The sequence below is a fragment of the Felis catus genome, chromosome C2, assembly GCF_018350175.1.
Source record: "Felis catus isolate Fca126 chromosome C2, F.catus_Fca126_mat1.0, whole genome shotgun sequence".
NCBI classification, from domain to species: domain Eukaryota; kingdom Metazoa; phylum Chordata; class Mammalia; order Carnivora; family Felidae; genus Felis; species Felis catus.
Genome location: NC_058376.1, coordinates 99,689,574 through 99,708,619, shown reverse-complemented (window position 1 = coordinate 99,708,619; position 19,046 = coordinate 99,689,574). Strand labels below are relative to the sequence as shown.

General features: G+C 34.1%; 1 protein-coding gene across 3 annotated transcripts in view; it reads right to left on the bottom strand.

Annotated features, from left to right (window-relative positions):
- Positions 1-2,505: 2,505 nt before the first annotated feature.
- BCHE (butyrylcholinesterase) overlaps positions 2,506-19,046 on the bottom strand; it is a 65,260-nt gene continuing 48,719 nt past the window's right edge. For 2 of the 3 annotated variants that reach the window (XM_045036321.1, XM_045036322.1), the window contains 2 exons: positions 9,396-9,562; positions 2,506-2,894 (listed from right to left, as the gene is read on the bottom strand). In XM_045036321.1, coding sequence (XP_044892256.1) covers positions 2,770-2,894; positions 9,396-9,562 — 292 coding nt within the window. In that variant the 3' untranslated portion in view covers positions 2,506-2,769. 3 annotated transcript variants of the gene reach the window in all.

Genomic DNA, 19,046 nt, shown 5'->3' with positions numbered 1-19,046 from the left:
GTGTGTATGTGTGTACCTACCTGTGTGTGTGTATTTTAAAATCTGGTGTTCACTTTGTTCTTTAACAGTCTCAAGTTTCTACCGAGATTGTATTGATAAATAGCATTGCTGGTTTACATTTACATTAAGTATGTTTGGTTTAAAAATACATATGCCTTATTTTTCCTACAATCCTCATTTAAAAATTTTTTAAATGTTTATTTTTGAGAGAGACAGAGAAAGAGTGTGAGTGGTACTGGGGCAGAGAGAGAGGGAGACACAGAATCCAAAGCAGGCTCCAGGCTCTGAGCTGCCAGCACAGAGCCCGACAAGGAGCTCGAACTCACGATCCATGAGATCATGACCCGAGCCAAAGTTGGACACTTAACCAACTGAGACACCCAAGCGCCGCTCTTACCATCCTCATTTTAAAACAAACTCTTTGTAAAGAGAATACTTTTGCTCAATTCAGTAAGGCTACAGGCACAACAAGAATTTTACTAGCTGATGAGTCTGTCCTCTTTCTTTAGCAATGTCAGGAAGGTCCCATTTATTTGAATATTCTGCTAAAAATGTCACAACTGCAACTATGTTAAGATTTATCCATGAAATTTAATTTCTGATTGGTCAGAAACTAATTACCTTGCCTTCATGCTAATAATGTTCAGCAGCCAACTTACTTGAGAAACAAAATCAGTTATAATGGTATTTTTTTTAAGGTATGTGACTTGTTACCTTAATCCTTATATGTATTACATGGATACCAAACCATAAATGATGATCAATTTGCAATAAACCTTATAATGCAAAATCTTGTGGAGAGTTCCACACCACAAGAAATAATAATGTTTTCACTTAAATAATTGATCAAGCTGAGTCTTGTGATACTGGTTGGAATAATTCCAGTTGTTCAGTTGTGACCTTAGACATAATTTTCCCTCATACTTTTGAAAAATGTACCTTAAAATTTTACCAGAATTAGGTGATAACCTCCATGGCTTTGTGAATTTATGCTAATATCTCCCCATACTCTGCTTCTGGGAAGGGTTTATGCCATTTTGAGGTTTTAATACTTCTGTACTGTTAGTATCTGAGACAATCAAAACTTTTTTCATCTATGAGCCTGCTGAAATGTAAATCTGCAAGATCTATTCAGAAGTATTAGTTTCCATTATTTTATGCAGAAGTTTCTCCCTTGGCTTGGGTCCCTGGATTAAAATACTGCACTGAAACTGCCTTTTAAATGGCATTCATAGTAAGAGAAATTGTATAGACGCTGCTACACAGTGTTTTCTCCAAAAGCCTTAACCTAACTTCCGGCAATGGTGCTAGACACAGTGGATTCATAATAGTTTATTTACAGAGCAAACACGAAGGAGTTTATGTGCTAGCTGACTCTCCTTGTTGCATTTAGGTAAAAGTTTCAGAGTAAGTCAAGGCTTGTGTCAATAAAATTCAAGAACAAATCAATTGATTGTCCAAGGTAGGACAAAGTGATCCACGTGATTTTTTCAGATGACTGGAGCATGTCATTTAAGGCAGGTTACAAGTATTCTATAAACATAATCATGTTTTCCTAATTATTGGTCTCATCAAGAGTATCTTTAAAGGGTCTTTAATGATGTTGAACAGGCATCATCTCATTTCATATCTCAAAGGGTTCTACATCAAAAGGAGGCTCAAATGATTCAGAAAAACATAATGGATCCTGGAAGAATGGCACCCAAAACAAAGATGGTGGTGTGGAATGAAATGCCTGCTCATTCACCTATTATTTGTGGTAATTTTTTTTCCTTCCTTCCTTTCCTTTCCTTCCTTCCTTCCATCACAGGATGAAGGAAGAACTATAAAGCAAAAATATCCATTTACAGCAGCACTGGAGTGATTATCAAAACTGACTTGACTTGTATACTAACTCCCTCTAACCAGCTGAAGATGATAAGGTAGCCTGAACTCTGAATGACCTTGAGTGAGGATGGCAAAACCACACTGTCTCTAACTATGAACATCCTTATGGCCAATGAACAATGGGACATGCTTTAATCAACAGTCTACAGATCTATGAACTCACGTTGTCCTATCCTGGGTGTCAGTTTTCAATGCTTAATTAACACAATCAACTTGCACTGCCCTTTTCTGGAACTTAAAGTCTCTGACTTCTCCTCTTTACTGAACTACTCGATTAATTTATTCATGGATGTCTTTAGTTGCCATGCCAGTTAGTAAATGCAGTTTTGTAATTCTTTAAATTATAATAATACTATCATTTGTCTATAGAAAGTACAACAATTTCTTTCCTGGAATTAAACAATTTCCTTTTGAAAATCCTAATATTTCTGGGTCCAGGCAAGAATTCTCCTAACCCAGATGCTTAACTGACTGAGCCACTTAGGTGCCCCTCAAGACCTAGTTCATTTTAAAAAGATACCTTTTTTATGAGTGGTCATAAACATACATATGCAACTAAAAATAGAATACAGGTATTTTTTGAGAGAAAAAATTCTTAAGGTTATTCAGGAAAGAGAGTTTGAAGCCACAAATCATTTTAATATGCATAAAATTAATTGTCAAACTTTATATTGTGAAATTTAATTAAACATATTCTAGCCATTTGGGTTTTGAAATGCTAGGTATAATACTAAGTGAAAGATGTGAGGAATCGATATTATCCTTCTGGCATTTTTGTTTCAGCAGTATAATAGCTTTCTTACATGGTGTGTAAGAGAGCTAGTGATATTTTTACCTTGATCTATAGGAAAATGAACATTCTATAAAGGGTAAATCTATTAATTAGAGACCTGCACAGCTTTCTTTCTTGCTAGTATAATCATTAAATTGATTTTTCCAGTCCATCATGTAATTGTTCCAGCGATAGAATCCTGCTCTCCATTCTCGTTCTGCTTCATCAATATTTCCTGTAAAACATGGAATAAGTTGTATTAATCTAAATTTTAATCTGTTTACATTAATTGAAAAATAATTTTGATTATAGATGCTATTTTCTCCAAGTACACTGTGCAGTAATTTTTTACTTTTAATTATTTATTATCAGCTTCTTTCACTACCTGAAAAGCTTTAATAAAATTTTATACTTTACATGGAAATGCAAATAATATATATGTGAATTGAATATATCATAAAAATGTGAACATGAATTGATATATTATATCAAATTATATTATATAACATATATTTAGTTTCTAAGAATATATATAGATGTTATCTTTTTTTGAACCCCTCTGCATAACAGAAATCTCATTTAATGCATTTCACTTATATATGATACAACAGACTATTATTTCTGATGAAAATATTTGCATATATTTATTAATGCATAAGGGTAACTTTGTAATTGACATTCCATGAAGATTTTACACTCACCCTATATGAGTTATTTTAATTCCAAACAATGCCTACTCATTGAAAGCAGCTTATTGAAACTACTACATGAAAGCAGTTTATTAATTGCTTTACAAATTAGAAAGATGACTAAGAAAATCTCTGCTTTTCAGTAGCTTGCAAAGTGTATGCATGTGTCAGGAGAAAGGAGTGTTTATGTCAGGAATAATGTGAGGCAATGAACCAAAAACAGTCTTTGTGTACTACAGGCACCTTGAAACCTTGATTTATTTGAAAATCTATTACATTAAAGAATAAAGTTTGTGAGCAATAGAAACTCCTGAACACAAACTTCTGAAATTATGTATATATGTTCCTAATATTAAAAATTTTTAATGTTTATTTATTTTTGAGAGAGAGAGAGAGAGAAGGAGTGTGAGTGGGTGAGGGGCAGAGAGAGACGGAGACACAGAATCTGAAGCAGGCTCAAGGCTCAGAGCTGTCAGCACAGAGCCTGATGCGGGGCTCAAACTCATGAACCTTGAGATATGACCTGAGCCAAAGTCAGATGCCTAACCTACTGAGCCACCCAGAAGCCCCTCCTAATATTAATATATATGATAAAGCTAGAAGATGGTTTAAGTTATTTAATCTATAAGTATTTTACACATTTGTTGTTTTACTTTTTAAACTCTTAGAATGCTGTGCTATAGTCATTGAATTAAAAACAGCATTTTGAGTTATTTCAGTTACCTTGAGAATAAAGACTGACAGTGTTTTAATTATATACTTTTCAGTTAGGAATTTTTGAAATTAATTATAACTTTGTAAGATATTAATTTGGAGAAGGCAGTTCATATGATCTCACTACATTATACATGAAAATGTGTCTTTGTTTCATTCATACTGTTAACAATGGAGCACATTCAGTGATTTATTTTTAGTTTATATGAAAATCAAAATATTTAAAACATTTACACAGCTATTAAAATATCCCCTGTAATTTAAGATTTTTTTAAGTTTGAAATGTTCATAATGCTTGGACTTTGGATAAATATTTGAGAATATATACAAAAATTTCCCATTTTAAAAATGGCTTTTAAAAGGTCAATGACTGTAATTATTTTGTGAATAATAGAACTTTTCTAAAAAAACATTAGATGTGAAAGACATTAAATATCATGCCAAATGATCCACTCCTATGATATTTTTTATAATTAAATGCTGTTTTAAGTGTTATGCAAAATAAGGGCTCTAAAGTTCAGAAAGAACAAAATTTTTGTTATAAGAAATAAATGAAAAAAAAAGAAATAAATGATTGGTAATCTAGCACTTACACCATGAATTTTAATACTCAGAAAAAAAGTCTTAGATTTAATTTTTTTTCTTGTACATAGAATGATGCCAAATCCATTAATTCATATAAATGTAAACTTATTTCCTTATGTATCATAATCAAACACTATACTTTGCTTTTTAGTGCACAAATGCATTGTAAACCTTAATAATTTTTTTCTTTAATAATACTGAACATTGACTGAGACAATAAAATATGAAACATTTGATTTTTTTCTAATACAACTCAGAACTGAATACACCTTAGTAAAAAGATAACAAAAATTTTGAATCCATGACATAAATCAAACCAAAATTAGTTCTTTTTCTTCCTCTTACTTCTCCTCTTCCTCCAAACTGGAATACTACTTAAGTGGCTATAGATTGATCATCTGTGAGATGTAGATGTATCATCTTGTAGTTAACAAGGTACTATAATGTGAAATAAAATACATTATTTAGGCTTTGGACTGATGTGGGTTAAATTCCAGCTTGACCACTTATTATATTTCTGACATAGCAAGAATTCTTAACTTTTCAAATTAGTTTTCCAACTGTAAATGGGGTTGGTGTTCACTATTGTGCAGTGTTACTGTGAAGGATAAATCAGCTGGTATGTACATTATAAAATCAAGCTCGATACAGCTATTGGGAGCTCCAAAAATGAATTTACTGCCCTATTACAAAAATGTATTCTTAACTTTGCTCTTTATTGAATCCATGTACAGCTAGATCAATACCAGTAGTTCATAAATATATTGACACAACTTTTTCAGGACTTTCATGCTCTTTGATTTGTCCACATTGTTGTCTCACTTGGAAAAAGAAAGAGTCAGGCTTTCTTCCTTACAGAAAGAGTAATACTAATAAAGCTACTTTTTGTCTTGCCAATTAAAAAAGAGTGAGCATATTTCACCAGAGTGGAGTCTATTTAATCAAGTTGAAGGAGGTAAGAAGGAATACAGGAAAGGTGAGTTGACTCAAAATTATAAATGGAGGTAAAGTTAGAAGAAAAGATTAAAATGGATATTGAATTGTTCTGATCATTATAATAAAAAAAAGTGATCCGTGTACTTTGAGATTTCATTGAAAATCTCTCTTGTCCCCATTACTTATTTTCCTATTTGTTAATCAATTACTAAAATTACCAAGGAATGCATAATTCTTTATGAGACAGATCAGAAACACATTTATTTTCCTGTTATAATTCTGAGTGTGGGATTAGAGTGAACTATATCTATACTAATACTACAGAGTGAATTACCATAAGCTCAGGCTAGGCTTTATGAAGACATCACTTACAGTCATACCTATTTTATTGCACTTTATTTATTGTGCTTTGCAGATACTGCGTTTTTACAAATTGAAAGTTTATGGCAACCTTGTATCAAGTTAGTCTATCCACACAATTTTCCCAGCAGTATTTGCTCACTTCATGTCTCTATGTCATGTTTTGGTTCTTCTTGCAATAGTTCAAACTTTTCATTATTATTCTATTTGAATTGCTGCAATCTCATGATAAAACTGTAAAGGATGGGGAGTTGCTTCTTGTGGATGAGCAAAGAAAGTCATTTCCTGAACTGGAATCTACTCCTGATGAAGATGCTGTGAAGATTGTTGAAATGACAACAAAGAATTTAGACATTACATAAATTTAGTTGATAAAGCAGCAGCAGGGTTTGAGAGGATTGACCCCAATTTTGAAAGTTCTACTGTGGGTCAAATGCTATCAAGTAGCTCAGATGATAGTGTTTTTAGCAATAAAGTATTTTTTATTTCAATTTTTTAAATGTTTATTTATATTTGAGAGAGAGAGAGAGAGAGAGAGAGAGAGAGAGAGAGAGAGAGAACCAGCAGAGGAGGGGCAGAGGGAGAGGTGGAGACAGAATCCTGAAGTCGGACGCTTAACTAACTGAGCCACCCAGACACCCCAGCAATAAAGTATTTTTAAATTAAGATGTGTTCACTATTTTTTTAGACACAATGCTACTATGTCTACTACTTAATGGACTTCAGTATAGTGTAAATATAACTTTTATATGCACTTGGAAACCAAAAAGTTCGTTGACTTGCTTTATTGTGATATTCACTTTATGGTGGTGGTCTGAAACCAAATGGCAATATCTTCTATGTATGTCTGTATTTTTAAAATGCAACAAAGGAAAACAACACTAGATCTAATGCTTTTCTTCATTGGGAAGATTTGAAGGTCAAAGTGGTTTTTCCTTTAGGTAAATTTACTCTTTCACTTTTAGTGAAAAATACTGGTATCTTATTGACATTGAATGGATCATTTCTCTACTTCCTTTTCTTTCTTTTTCAAACAATTATGAAGTACTGTGCAGTTACATTTTGAGTGAAAATTGTTGATAACATCTGAAACAAATACTGCACATTTTATTTCTTGCAGGTGCATGCAGTAATAGCACAGGCATATGCTGAAGTATAGTCTGAAAGTTAAGGGCTAGAATTCGTGTGTTTAAACAAATCTTAAGGATCATTTTATTTGAGAACATTTATTGCTCAAAAGTAAACTACTGCTCAAGTGGTACTTATAAAGCTCATTGGGTTTCCATCTTGAGTGAGGTGAATATTTCTCCTTTTAAGAAATCCAGTTAGTGTTTTTTTTTCCTTTATGTGTACAGCTGTTGTGTGTGTGTGTGTGTGTGTGTGTGTGTGCGCGCGTGTGCGTGTGTGTGTGCATTTAATAATATTGCCATAGAAACTTCAGCACAGGTCATCTGAATAACCCCAATTTTCAAAATATCAAAGACTGAAATGTATGAGGTTTTGCAACTTGAAATACACAAAATATGGTAAGAACATGTTTTCTTAATCTTTTTAATCCCCCTGCATTATTTATTTATAAAACCTAAAAACATGTAACTTCAAACTGGTTTTGTTTAAATGTAAAAAAGTTGTTGATTATTAATGAAGACATTGATTTTACAACAATTATATCATGCATTTACTTTAAATTTTATAAAATATATTGAATATAACTTTTTGGGGAGAATTATCTGAAAAATGCGAAAGTATAAAATTGTGTTTTTTAAAGACACTTTGGAACTGTTCCAAAGCACCGTACAAACCCAGAGCAAGGTATGGTATTTCCAAACAGCTCAGTGTTGCTCAACTAGGGAGTGGTTCAGCACTGGATAGGAAGGAGTGGCAGCTAGCCAAAAACTTAACAGTTTGTTTATTCAACCTGCTTTATGACAATTCACTATTTAAAGATAGAGATTTTGAAGTACATCTTCAAAAACTGTTGATACTGAAGTTTTATTTTGTCAACAAATAAATTACAATAGGCTGCACAAGCTCAAACCAGAACAAGTCAATTTGGCTTATGATAAGTTAGTCATTGAAAATCCTCCCCACCCCCCTTTCATTGTCCCTCAAGTACAACCTTCTCATTTAAAAATATTTTAAGTAAAGATTAAGATTGTGCCATCTGTGATATGTTAAATGGTACCTCTTTTGGTCTCTTGGCAGTTTAAACATGTTACCTCATTGTTATTCACACCCGGAGGACACAAGGGCAGCACTGTAGGTTTGCCAAGGGATGCAGAAACCCATCTCTGGATATATATTATGTCACAGAACATTTGGTAATACACAGAGCACGGGTATATCAGAAACATCTCCCAAACAGATGGAGTACATAATTATAATTTTGGTGAGTAATGTCTGATAATTAAAACACATATTAAACAATCAAATATAGCTCTGAGATGCCCATATTTGCCTGAAACTAACCCCCAACCTCTCTAAACATTAAACCAAAACAGCTACTATATTGTGGTATCTAACACAGCCTGAAAATTGCAGAGTATTATGATGAACAGAGTGGTAAAGTCTAAAGGAATGGGGCAGCAATATGTCTGATGGTTGAAAGTCAATTACCTTTACTTGAAAATAAAGACCTGAGGAGTCACATGGGTTAGAAACAGCTGGGCGTTTTAAAACCAGCAAGTGAGTGAGATACACATGTCATTTTCCTCACAGAAGAGGCGATCATTCAAGCTGATTGCTCGAGTTGATATAAATATCTTCTTACTAATGAATTTTGAAATAACATAATAATATGAACCAGTTTTCCTAGCACTTCCTTGTATAAGCTTATGGAATCCTTTCTTAAAGATTAGTTAACTAAATTATTGTCTGTTTATTGTATTATGGAATACATGTATGTGTTCAAGATAAATATCTCTAACCTCAGAATATTTAGAAATTTTTGGAGTCTGCTTTTAAACATTTAATTCTGGAGGGTTTTTTCCCCCCTTAGAAATTAAGAGTTCTCTTTTATCAATAAATTTGTTTTTACCTCTCTTTGAGTATAAATTATATTTCATTCTATATTTTATTAATTATATTTTTAGTTCTATACATTGCTTACTTTATATATTCATTTGTTCATTTATCCATTAATTAGTTACACATAGACTAACTAATGTGTTAGCAAGCAGTGCCCTATTTTAGTTCCACTACCACGTTTTATGTTCCTCTACGGGAGAATTTCTATTTTAGTTTTCTTTACTACTAAAGTGCTACTCATATAGTAAGACCTCAAAACACATCTAAACTTGCTGGAAGAAAGTTGTTAAAATTATCTACTCACTGGAATCAAGTAATTGTAAAATCACAATTTAATACCATCACTGTGCCTTGGATAGTCTACCTTTTCTCCCTTTTACATAATCCACAATCAATTACTTGACCAACTACTAAAAAGCACATACCTGTCATTTCCAAGACTTTGGGAAAAAATAGTGTCCAGAATCGGCATTGTTGAGCGCGTAGTTTAGTGTATACTTTTGGTGACTCTGCATTCAAGGTTAAATATTTTTGATCGGTGCTTCTGAAGGCAGGCCATCGTGTGCTGTTGTTCTGGGTTCCATTTGGATTTCTAAAAAATTAAAGAGACACAGTATAGTTCTACTAAAATCATTGTTAGAATATTGTTCTCAAAAACCAACAAGAGCTTTTAAAAAGTCAGAAAAAATGTGGATTTGTTTTGATGAGGTCAAGTAAAAATGAACTGGGTAGAATGTTTTCAGTAACTTGAAGCATTAAATTAGTCAAAAGTGTAGGAATTAAAATTTAAAGAAAAACTTTTTCCATGCATTTTGGCTTAACATACAAGGAAGAAAAATTTTTTTTTTCTATTTCGGGAATGCTAATGTTTTCTTCACACTTAAACAAGCTTGAAGGGTCAGTATTCTTTTTGTTTCCTTTTATTCCTTTACCTCAGATCCAATCTTTTCACAATGAAGATTAATACCATTTTCTCAATATCTTGCATCTATGTTGTTCTATTTGTTCCTGTCATTATTGTCTGAGTTTGTGACTGATTACACATCTTATTATGCAATAACTTCATTACTATAGGAAACTGCCTTCAGTCTCACTTTTAAAGATAAAGGTTCATTTATTTCTTTTGAGAGAGAGAGAGAGGCGGGGGGAGAGGCAGAGAAAGAGGGAGACAGAGAATCCCAAGTAGGTTTTGCACTGTCAGTGAAGAGTCCCTGATGAGGGATTCAAACCCATGAACCCTGAGATCATGACCTGAGCCAAAATAAAGAGTCAAATGCTTAACTGACTGAGCCACCAAGGTGCCCCAGTCTCACTTTTAAGTTGATCTTACATTCTTATAGATCTGTTCACTGATTAAAAATTGTTTCAGTGATTCACTGTGGGTTCAGATAAATTTAATTAATATGGTGCCACCCATATTTCCAAGCTTATTTTCAGATAGTCTCTGCATAAGGCAACCAACAGGAATTAGGGACAGTTCCTTAGTAATTCCCTCCTCTATTTCACTTCCTTGCCCTTGTCACAGCTACTCTGCTTGGAATCCCTTCATTTCCTGATAGCATGGGTCTAGGTCAATTCCAATTCTCTTTTTTATATTGTCTTTTGGTGCTGATATTTCCTGTATCTTTCATTGTGATTTTTAAATCAATAACACTTGTCTCTATTTTTTAGAAAAAAATTTTAAATGTTTTTTAACATTCATTTTTGAGAGACAGAGCATGAGTGGGGGAGGGGCAGAGAGAGAGGGAGACACAGAATCTGAAGCAGGCTCCAGGCTCTGGGCTGTCAGCACAGAGCCCGATGCGGGGCTCAAACCCACGAACCATGAGATCATGACCTGAGCTGAAGTGGGGCACTCAATGGAATGAGCCACACAGGCACCCCTCTATTTTTTAGAAATTTATAGTTTGGGGTTTATTTGCACCTTTGTAGCACTCAATAATATGTTCTTACCTAGATCACACAAACACAAATTCAAAGAGTAAACATTTTGAGACTCCAAATAGCCACTGGTGAGTCCCTAGATTTCCCTTTAATGAACTTTTATGCTATGATTATGAATTAGACTCTGCTCTAAGATCTAGAAATACAAACAAATATGGGAAACATATGTACATATGTGCAAGGAAGAACATTCGTGAAAACAAAGAATCAATATATGGTAGCCTAAACCAAACATAAACAAAGGGACACAAATTGTCAGAAGAGGGAACAATCACTACATGTTTGCAAGAAAATTGCCTGAAGGAAGGAGATTCTAACTGACATAAGAAGAGCAAATAAAGAACTGATCCAGGAAGAGAAGTTGGGAAAACTAGAGAAGGGGAAAACAATTAATATAAGTATAAATAATGAGTGTTCATCTTAGGTCAAATAACAATGAAAAAACTAGTTTTCTTGGAATATAGGATAAAGGACATCCTATTAGAGTTACAGCTTCAGGATATCAGTGTTATTGCATTAACATCTGACAGCCTAGGAAAATGGTTTGAAGTACAACAGTAGGCATTTATTATTCTTAAGGGATTTTTGACTAAATGGCTTATTTTGAACATAACATTTTAGAAATACTGACCTGGAAGTTATCCAGAATAATCAAGAACCTATAGTCACAGGCATTTCTATCATAAACAGAAGACTAAAGTGATAAGGATAAGTAATTCATTCCTTTCTCCTAGAGTCTACCTTAAGTAAAATTATGTAAGAAAAACTCTAGTTGAACTTTTCTAAAAATTCAATGCACAAATTTCTTTGTCATTCTAATAGTTCTGTAGATTGGTATGGATAGAAAGTTCGGAGTAGTGACAGCAGATACAAGGGTTTTTTTTTTTTGTTGTTTTGTTTTGTTTTGTTTTCCAAAAGCCTATGAACTCAGTAGATTTTGGAAAGAGAAGCAAGCATTCATTCAGCGTGGTTATCTACAGGCACATTTTGCCATCAAGAACTTGTATCGAATAAGCACCATAAATTCATATTTTATAATAAAAGTAGACATATTCAACCATGAATTCAGGAGCTTTGGAGATAAATAGCTTCTTGATGGACTAGTTGATTTTACGTAGGAATTGGATGGTTAAAAAGAATTATTAATAACCAGAGCTATTCAAGCTAAACCAATATCATAACAGGATTGAAACCTCCTGCTTTAGGGTATTATTTGAGAGAGGTCATGAAGAAAATTTCTCTGGATCACAGATGGCACACTTGTCTAGGTGAATTATGTAGTCTTTTCCCTTTCTTTTAAAGCTTTAGAAGCTAACAAGTACAGCTGCTGGAGGCTGGATATTAAACCAGGAGAACCATTGGTCTGATTCGGTACAGCAATTCTTATGTTCCTAAATTGCCCACTTTCCTTCTAATTCCACTCTAATTAACTTATGGCATGATTTTAACTGCTCATTCATTTCTGGCTGCTGCAAATGGTGACTTAAAGTGAGCTGACTCGTACTTGAGTTCAAGAGCAAAGCACTATTGGCACTGCCCGTGTTCATTTGACAAACTTTGTCCTATGAAATAACTCATGAAATTCCAGAATGCAATTCAGAGATAATAAAATTCCTTTGCCTATGGATGCAGATATAGTTTTCAAGAAGTGATTGAAATAGCTATTGAAGCGATGGAGCATTTTATTGTATAATTTGAAGAAATCTTCAAAGAATTTAAAACTTAACAAGAGATATAATTCACTTTCTATCCGCATCAATTAAAGACTTTATGAAATACAACGTATTTTCCAGATACACAATTCTGAAACACTATATATAATTTTAGTCTCAAAACTATAAGGTATATTTAAACATCTTGGCTTTGCTGTTTTTTAAAAATATTTCCTGTTCTTGTCACAAAATAGAGGCTTCAAAGTGCTAATACCTAAATTTTATTTTTTTATAAAATAGAGAAATCTCTGCTCTGTTTTTACTATGAGATTTTTTCCCCTACTTTGTGGTATACAGAAGTGGTCTAAATATCATTCATTACACTTTTCCTCTTATGTAGGTTTGAAAAGTTTTAAGACACAGCTTGTTTAACCAAAAAGGCAGAGTATTTTCCTAACATCTGTATTTCAGGAAATTACCTGCTTGTCATTGATATTTGAGCAAAGATTTGATGTCTTATTTTATGAATAGACTTATAAAAAAGACTTTAATTGACTCAGGATGCCTGATATGAAGACAAAGTATGCATTCAGCTCTGTGCATCAAGTTTTCTTGGGATTATAAATCCCAGGATTGCCTGTCAATCTTAACATAAGAATTAAGATTCTTTTTGATTAAGAATTTTGAGACAATGGTATCTAAGAAAGCTATACAATGATTTTAAAGTGAATATATTTCTAGTAAGATAAAGCCATGATTAGTAGTTGTAAATTGAAAGGCCATCTGAAATATTCCATTCCTGTGAGAGGGCTACAGACGACACTGGATAATTTCTTAAATATGAAAATGTTTATAGATTTATATTCTATGTTAAGTCACACTTGAATAAAATTGTATATTAATTTACAGAGTAGAAGGGCTATTAGAGAATCTGAATTTAGCAAAAAAAAATTCATCTATTCATTCAACAAATACTGAATGCATACGATTTCAGGTTTATTTAAGTCACAGAAAATCAACAAAGACAAAAATAAAAACTCTTGCCCCTTGCAGTATTCATTCTTTGAGGAAGATAGACAATAAACAAGATAAATAAGGAAAATACAATATGTTGGGTAGTAATAGTTCTAGAGAGGGGGCAGTGGTGAAGGAATATGCAATAATGAATTTGATTGGCCTTGGTCCATAGTTCCTATGAGGTAACCTCTGAATGTTTGGAATTTTGCACCATACCGAACTGTTTATGCTAACACAGCGACTCATGGTGGGCATCAATGGCTTTTGCTAAAGGCTTGACTCAGGGTGGGGCTGTTCACACTGATATCTTATGGAAGGAACCAGCCATTCCAGAAGGACCAACCATGTGATTAGAGGGTTGGGACTTTGAGCTAGGTAATATCAACCTGACCTCCAGGAAGAGGAAGAGGGCTGAAGATTGAGTTCAAACACAGTGGCTAATAATTTAATCAACTATGCCTATATAATGAAATTACAATAACACTCTGAACCTTAAGCTCAGGTGACCTTCCTGGGCTTGTGATACTCCATGTACATATTGCCACAATTAATGCCATGAAGGTAATGCATCTATGAGGTCCCAGAAGCTTTGCCTTTGGAATCCTGTCAGTACCAGATCCTGTTTTATGTATCTCTTCTTTTGACTGGTTCTGATATATATCCTTTTATTATATAAAAACTGCAATTGTGAAGCGTCTTGGTGGCTCAGTCGGTTAAGTTTTCTACTCTTGATTCCGGCTCAGGTCATGATCTCACAGTTGGTGAAATTGAGTCCCTCATCTGCACTGACAGCACAAAGCCTGCTTGGGATTCTCTCTCTCTCTCTCTCTCTCTCTCTCTCTCTCTCTCTCTCTCTCTCTCTTTCTCTCTCTCTCTGCCCCTCCCCTGCTCTCTCTCAAAATAAATAAAGAAATCTTTTTAAAAAGATTGCTCTCTCTCTCTCTCTCTCTCGTTCAAATAAATATTGAAGAAAAAAAAAACTTCAGTTGTAATTATAGCACTCTCCTGAGTTCTGTGAGTCATTCAGGGGCATTATTAAATCTGAGGAAGTTCACAGAGACTTCAAATTTAGAGCCCACTATTCTGAAGTGAGGGTGGATCTGGTGGCTTTGAACTCGGAACTAGTGTCAGAAATCTTGGGCTAACTTGGAAGTCTGAAGGCCTGAGCCATTAACCTTGATTTGGCTACCTCAGGGTAGGGAAGCTGCAATATTTGATAGGAAAGGAACTTTTAAGTAAAGACTTGAAGAAGGAGAGGACTGAGATATGCAATTTTTTGGAGGAAGAACATTTCAACAGAAGGGCTAGAAAGCAAAGGCTACAAGACAGATAAGCATCTGGAGTTTTCCATGAAAAGTGAGTAAGAGAGTGGGGCTAGAGTAGAGCCAGCCAGGGAGGGAGTAGTCTGAGGGGAAGTTGGAGAGGTAACAGGAGACCACATTAATTAGTGAACTATAGGTCCTTGTAAGCTTTTTATGTCTACTTTCAGTGGGAGAAGTAATTGGAGGGTTTGCACAAAGAAGAGACAAGATCTCACTTATATTTTTCAAAAGATTATCTGGCTGGAATTCTGGGAATAGACTGCAGAGAATCCAAAGCCAGAATCAGAGAGAGCACCTAGGAGACCACTGTATAATTTAGGTGAGAGATGATGGTTGTTTGAACCAGGTAGGTAGTAGTAGAAGTTGAGTGAAGTGGTCATATCTTGAGTGTATTGAAGGTAGAGAGCACCCTTGCAATTTGCCAATGGAGTAGATATAGAGAGAAAGAGAGCAGTCAAGGATGACACCAAGGATTTTGGCCTGAAAAATTGGAAGGATGAATGGAGTTGCCATTACTGAGATAGAAACTGCTGCAAAGAAGAACATATTTGGAGGAAAATATTGAGAATTCAGCTCTTTGCATGTTAAATTTGAGATACAAATACAGAATGGAAGTAGACAGTTGGAATTTAGTGGCTAATCTTTATTTTACTGAGGGAATCTCTGTCTTACAAATGGATTCACAAGCTCTTGAAGGTACTATTCCCCAGGAACACCAATATTCTGACTCAGTTTCCAAATTTCAATGCAGAAATGACATTTAAAAATATACACCTTGCAATAAATGAATTCATAGGACACACAGCACCTGTCCCTTCCTATATTGTAGCTCCTTGGTCTAATGCTCCTTTTACCATCTTGTCAGACAGGCCTTCCTTGGTGACTCCATTAAAATGGCCAGTCTCGATTTCCTCACACTTCAAAATTTACTTTTTAAGTTTTTATTTAAATTCTGGTTACTTAACATACAGTGTAATATTAGTTTCAGGAGTACAATATAGTGACTTAACACTCGCATACAACACTTGATCCTCATCACAGGAAGTGTATGCCTTAATCCTCATCATCTATTTTACCCATTCCCACACCCACCTCCCTTCTGGTAACCATCAGTTTGTTCTCTACAGTTAAGAGTCTGTTTCTTGATTCGCCTCTCTTTTCCCTCTTTGTTCGTTTGTTTTGTTTCTTAAATTCCACATATGAGTGAAATCCTATGGTATTTGTCTTTCTCTGACTTATTCCACTTTTCATAATACTCTCTAGCTCCATCCATGTCATTGCAAATAGCAAGATTTCATTCTTTTTTATGGCTGAATAATTCTCAAAATTTATTTTAACTGCACATTTTCCTCTTTCCTCATTACAGAGTGCTATGGTCTGAATGTTTGCATGCTCTCAAAATAAGGTGATGGTCTTAGAAGCTGGAGCCTTTGGGAAGTGCTTCAGCCATAAAGGCAGGCTCTCATGAATGGGACTGGTGTCTTTATATAAAAGGTTTCATAGAGATCCTTTGCCCCTTCCACCATGTGAGGACACAACGAGAAGGAGATGGCTATCAGTTAGGAAGAGGGTCTTCACCAGAAGCTGACCATGCTGGTAACTTAATCTTTGACTTCTAGTCTCCAAAAGTGTGAGCTGTTGTTTAGAAGCTACCATATCTGTGGTATCTTGGTATCGCAAGAATGGGCTAAGACAGAGGGTAAGCTCCATGCAAACCATCATTTATTTACAACCTAAAACTGTGCTGAATCATAGTATTTAGGAAATAAATATGAAGAAAAAAATAAGAAACATCACAACATCATGGTAGTTTATCTCATTTGTCTTTAACTATAGTAAATATTCACATTTAAAAACCACCACCACATGGGAAATTATATTTCAAAGATGACTTGTATGACTATAAGAGTCTATGGGATAGTTTTAACATGTGCCTTACACGTAAACTATTTTTTACCATGACAGTTTAACATTTAAGTAAACATAATTGATAACATAGCATAAATTTGTGGCTAGGAGATCTCATTTAAAAAGTGAGATGTGCAGGGGTGCCTGGGTGGCTCAGTCGGTTAAGCGTCCGACTTCGCTCAGGTCGTGATCTCGCGGTCTGTGGGTTCGAGCCCCGCGTCGGGCTCTGTGCTGACAGCTCAGAGCCTGGAGCCTGTTTCAGATTCTGTGTCTCCCTCTCTCTCTGACCCTCCCCCATTCATGCTCTGTCTCTGTCTCAAAAATGAATGAACATTAATAAAAAAAAAAGTGAGATGTGCAGATTTATTATTCTTAGAAAAAAATCAGGAACCAATTGAGCAAAACTGATCAAAAAGAAACTAAAAAGGAGATAATATCATGATTAGTAGTGGTAGCAGAAAATGAAAAGATTCACAAGTTGCTTCTATTTTGACATTTATGTAAAGAGCAAACAAAGCAATTTCACATAGTAAACAAATTTTCTCTTCATATATAAGTATATAATGATGAACATGAATTCATAATAAAATCTGTTTTAGAAAAATATGAAGACAGGTAAAACAGTGATGCTAGTACATAGCAAGGGATAAATAAAATCCTGTTTCTCTCAAGATCATATTCTTTGCTTCATTTTGTATACAGGCAACTCCTTACGATAAATATAGACATTAAATACATTTTGAAGTAGTTTTATTCCTTCTAGAGACATTTTCTGTGACTATATTTATAAATTTGACAAAGTGCCATTATTGATTTCATTTAAGTGTGCTAAAAACTATTCAATCTTTAAAACTGACCAAACAGTAGCTTTTTTAATTAAATTAATAGTAACATTTATTCTTTAAAAAATTTTTTTAACATTTATTTATTTTTGAGAGACAAAGAGAGGCAGAGCATGAGCAGGGGAGGGGGAGAGAGAGATACAGAATCCGATGCAGGCTCCAGGCTCTGAGCTGTCAGCACAGAGCCCAACGCGGGGACGCGGGGCTCAAACTCACGAACTGAGAGACCATGACCTGAGCTGAAGTCGGACGCTCAACCAACTGAGCCACCCAGGTGCCCCAATTGTAACATATATTCTTAATCATATAACCAACTAAATATCCACTGAATTCTCTTAAATCAACTTAGTATTAATTTGTGAATGCATTCCCAGTAATTCAAACATACTGCCTCCATGTTAACCTATAAGGCTGTATCCTAGGTTGATCAATTAATTTTATAGAACTTATACTGAACTTTATCGTTTCCTACAAGTTTCCAAGATGAATCTTTAAAGACAAATGGAATAATTTAAATAATTTTTCTTTGCATACAAACACACAAACATGCATATTTCTATGTATCTGACTCCTGACCCTGTGTGTGTGTGTGTGTGTGTGTGTATTCTGCAACTCAAATATTAGAGGTACCAAAAACAATTGAACAAATATCACTTATATACAAACGTAATTTATATCATACTATTGAAACTCACTGTAAAAGTACCAGTACCAGATTATATAGATAACAACTATATTTTGAGCTTTAGAGTAAATAACATCTTACTTATTTTTGCATATTCAGCATGTATCATAAGCCTGCACAGAAACTATACGTTCAATAAATCCTTGCTTAAATGAGAACTAAGTGACTAGCCTTCAGAACTTTGGATGTATTTTAGATGAATTTAATATCAGTTATAAAATATTAATTTTCACAGTATTAGAAGAGAGGAATTAACTTTATTCTCATGTGTTAAGATGACAAAAAGTCTTGTAAATAATACTCTTCTCAGGTTAAAAACTTGAAAACTCACATTAGCTCTTTAAGTGTCTAAAGTAATAATGCATTTAATGTCCAAGTCCTACATCAGCTGATGAGGAGTCACAATATGCATGACTTTCTGAGTTTTTCATAAGCCCTGTTCACAAACTGAAACTCAGCTTTTTTCCAAGGTTCATTTTTGGCCTCATCTAGATTCACTGTAGTTTGTTAGGAAGGTTTTTATGGTCGTACTGTTCTCCCTTTGTAGGCAATAAGGGCAAAAATATTAGTTACTAAAGCAATATGTAGTGTATAATAATGTAGTTGTGCATAGAGAGTTTTTTATAAATAGATTATTTGCAATTTAAATTATATTTAATGCAAATATCTAAACCTAGTTCACTTTTGTTGTTTGCTTCCTTCCATC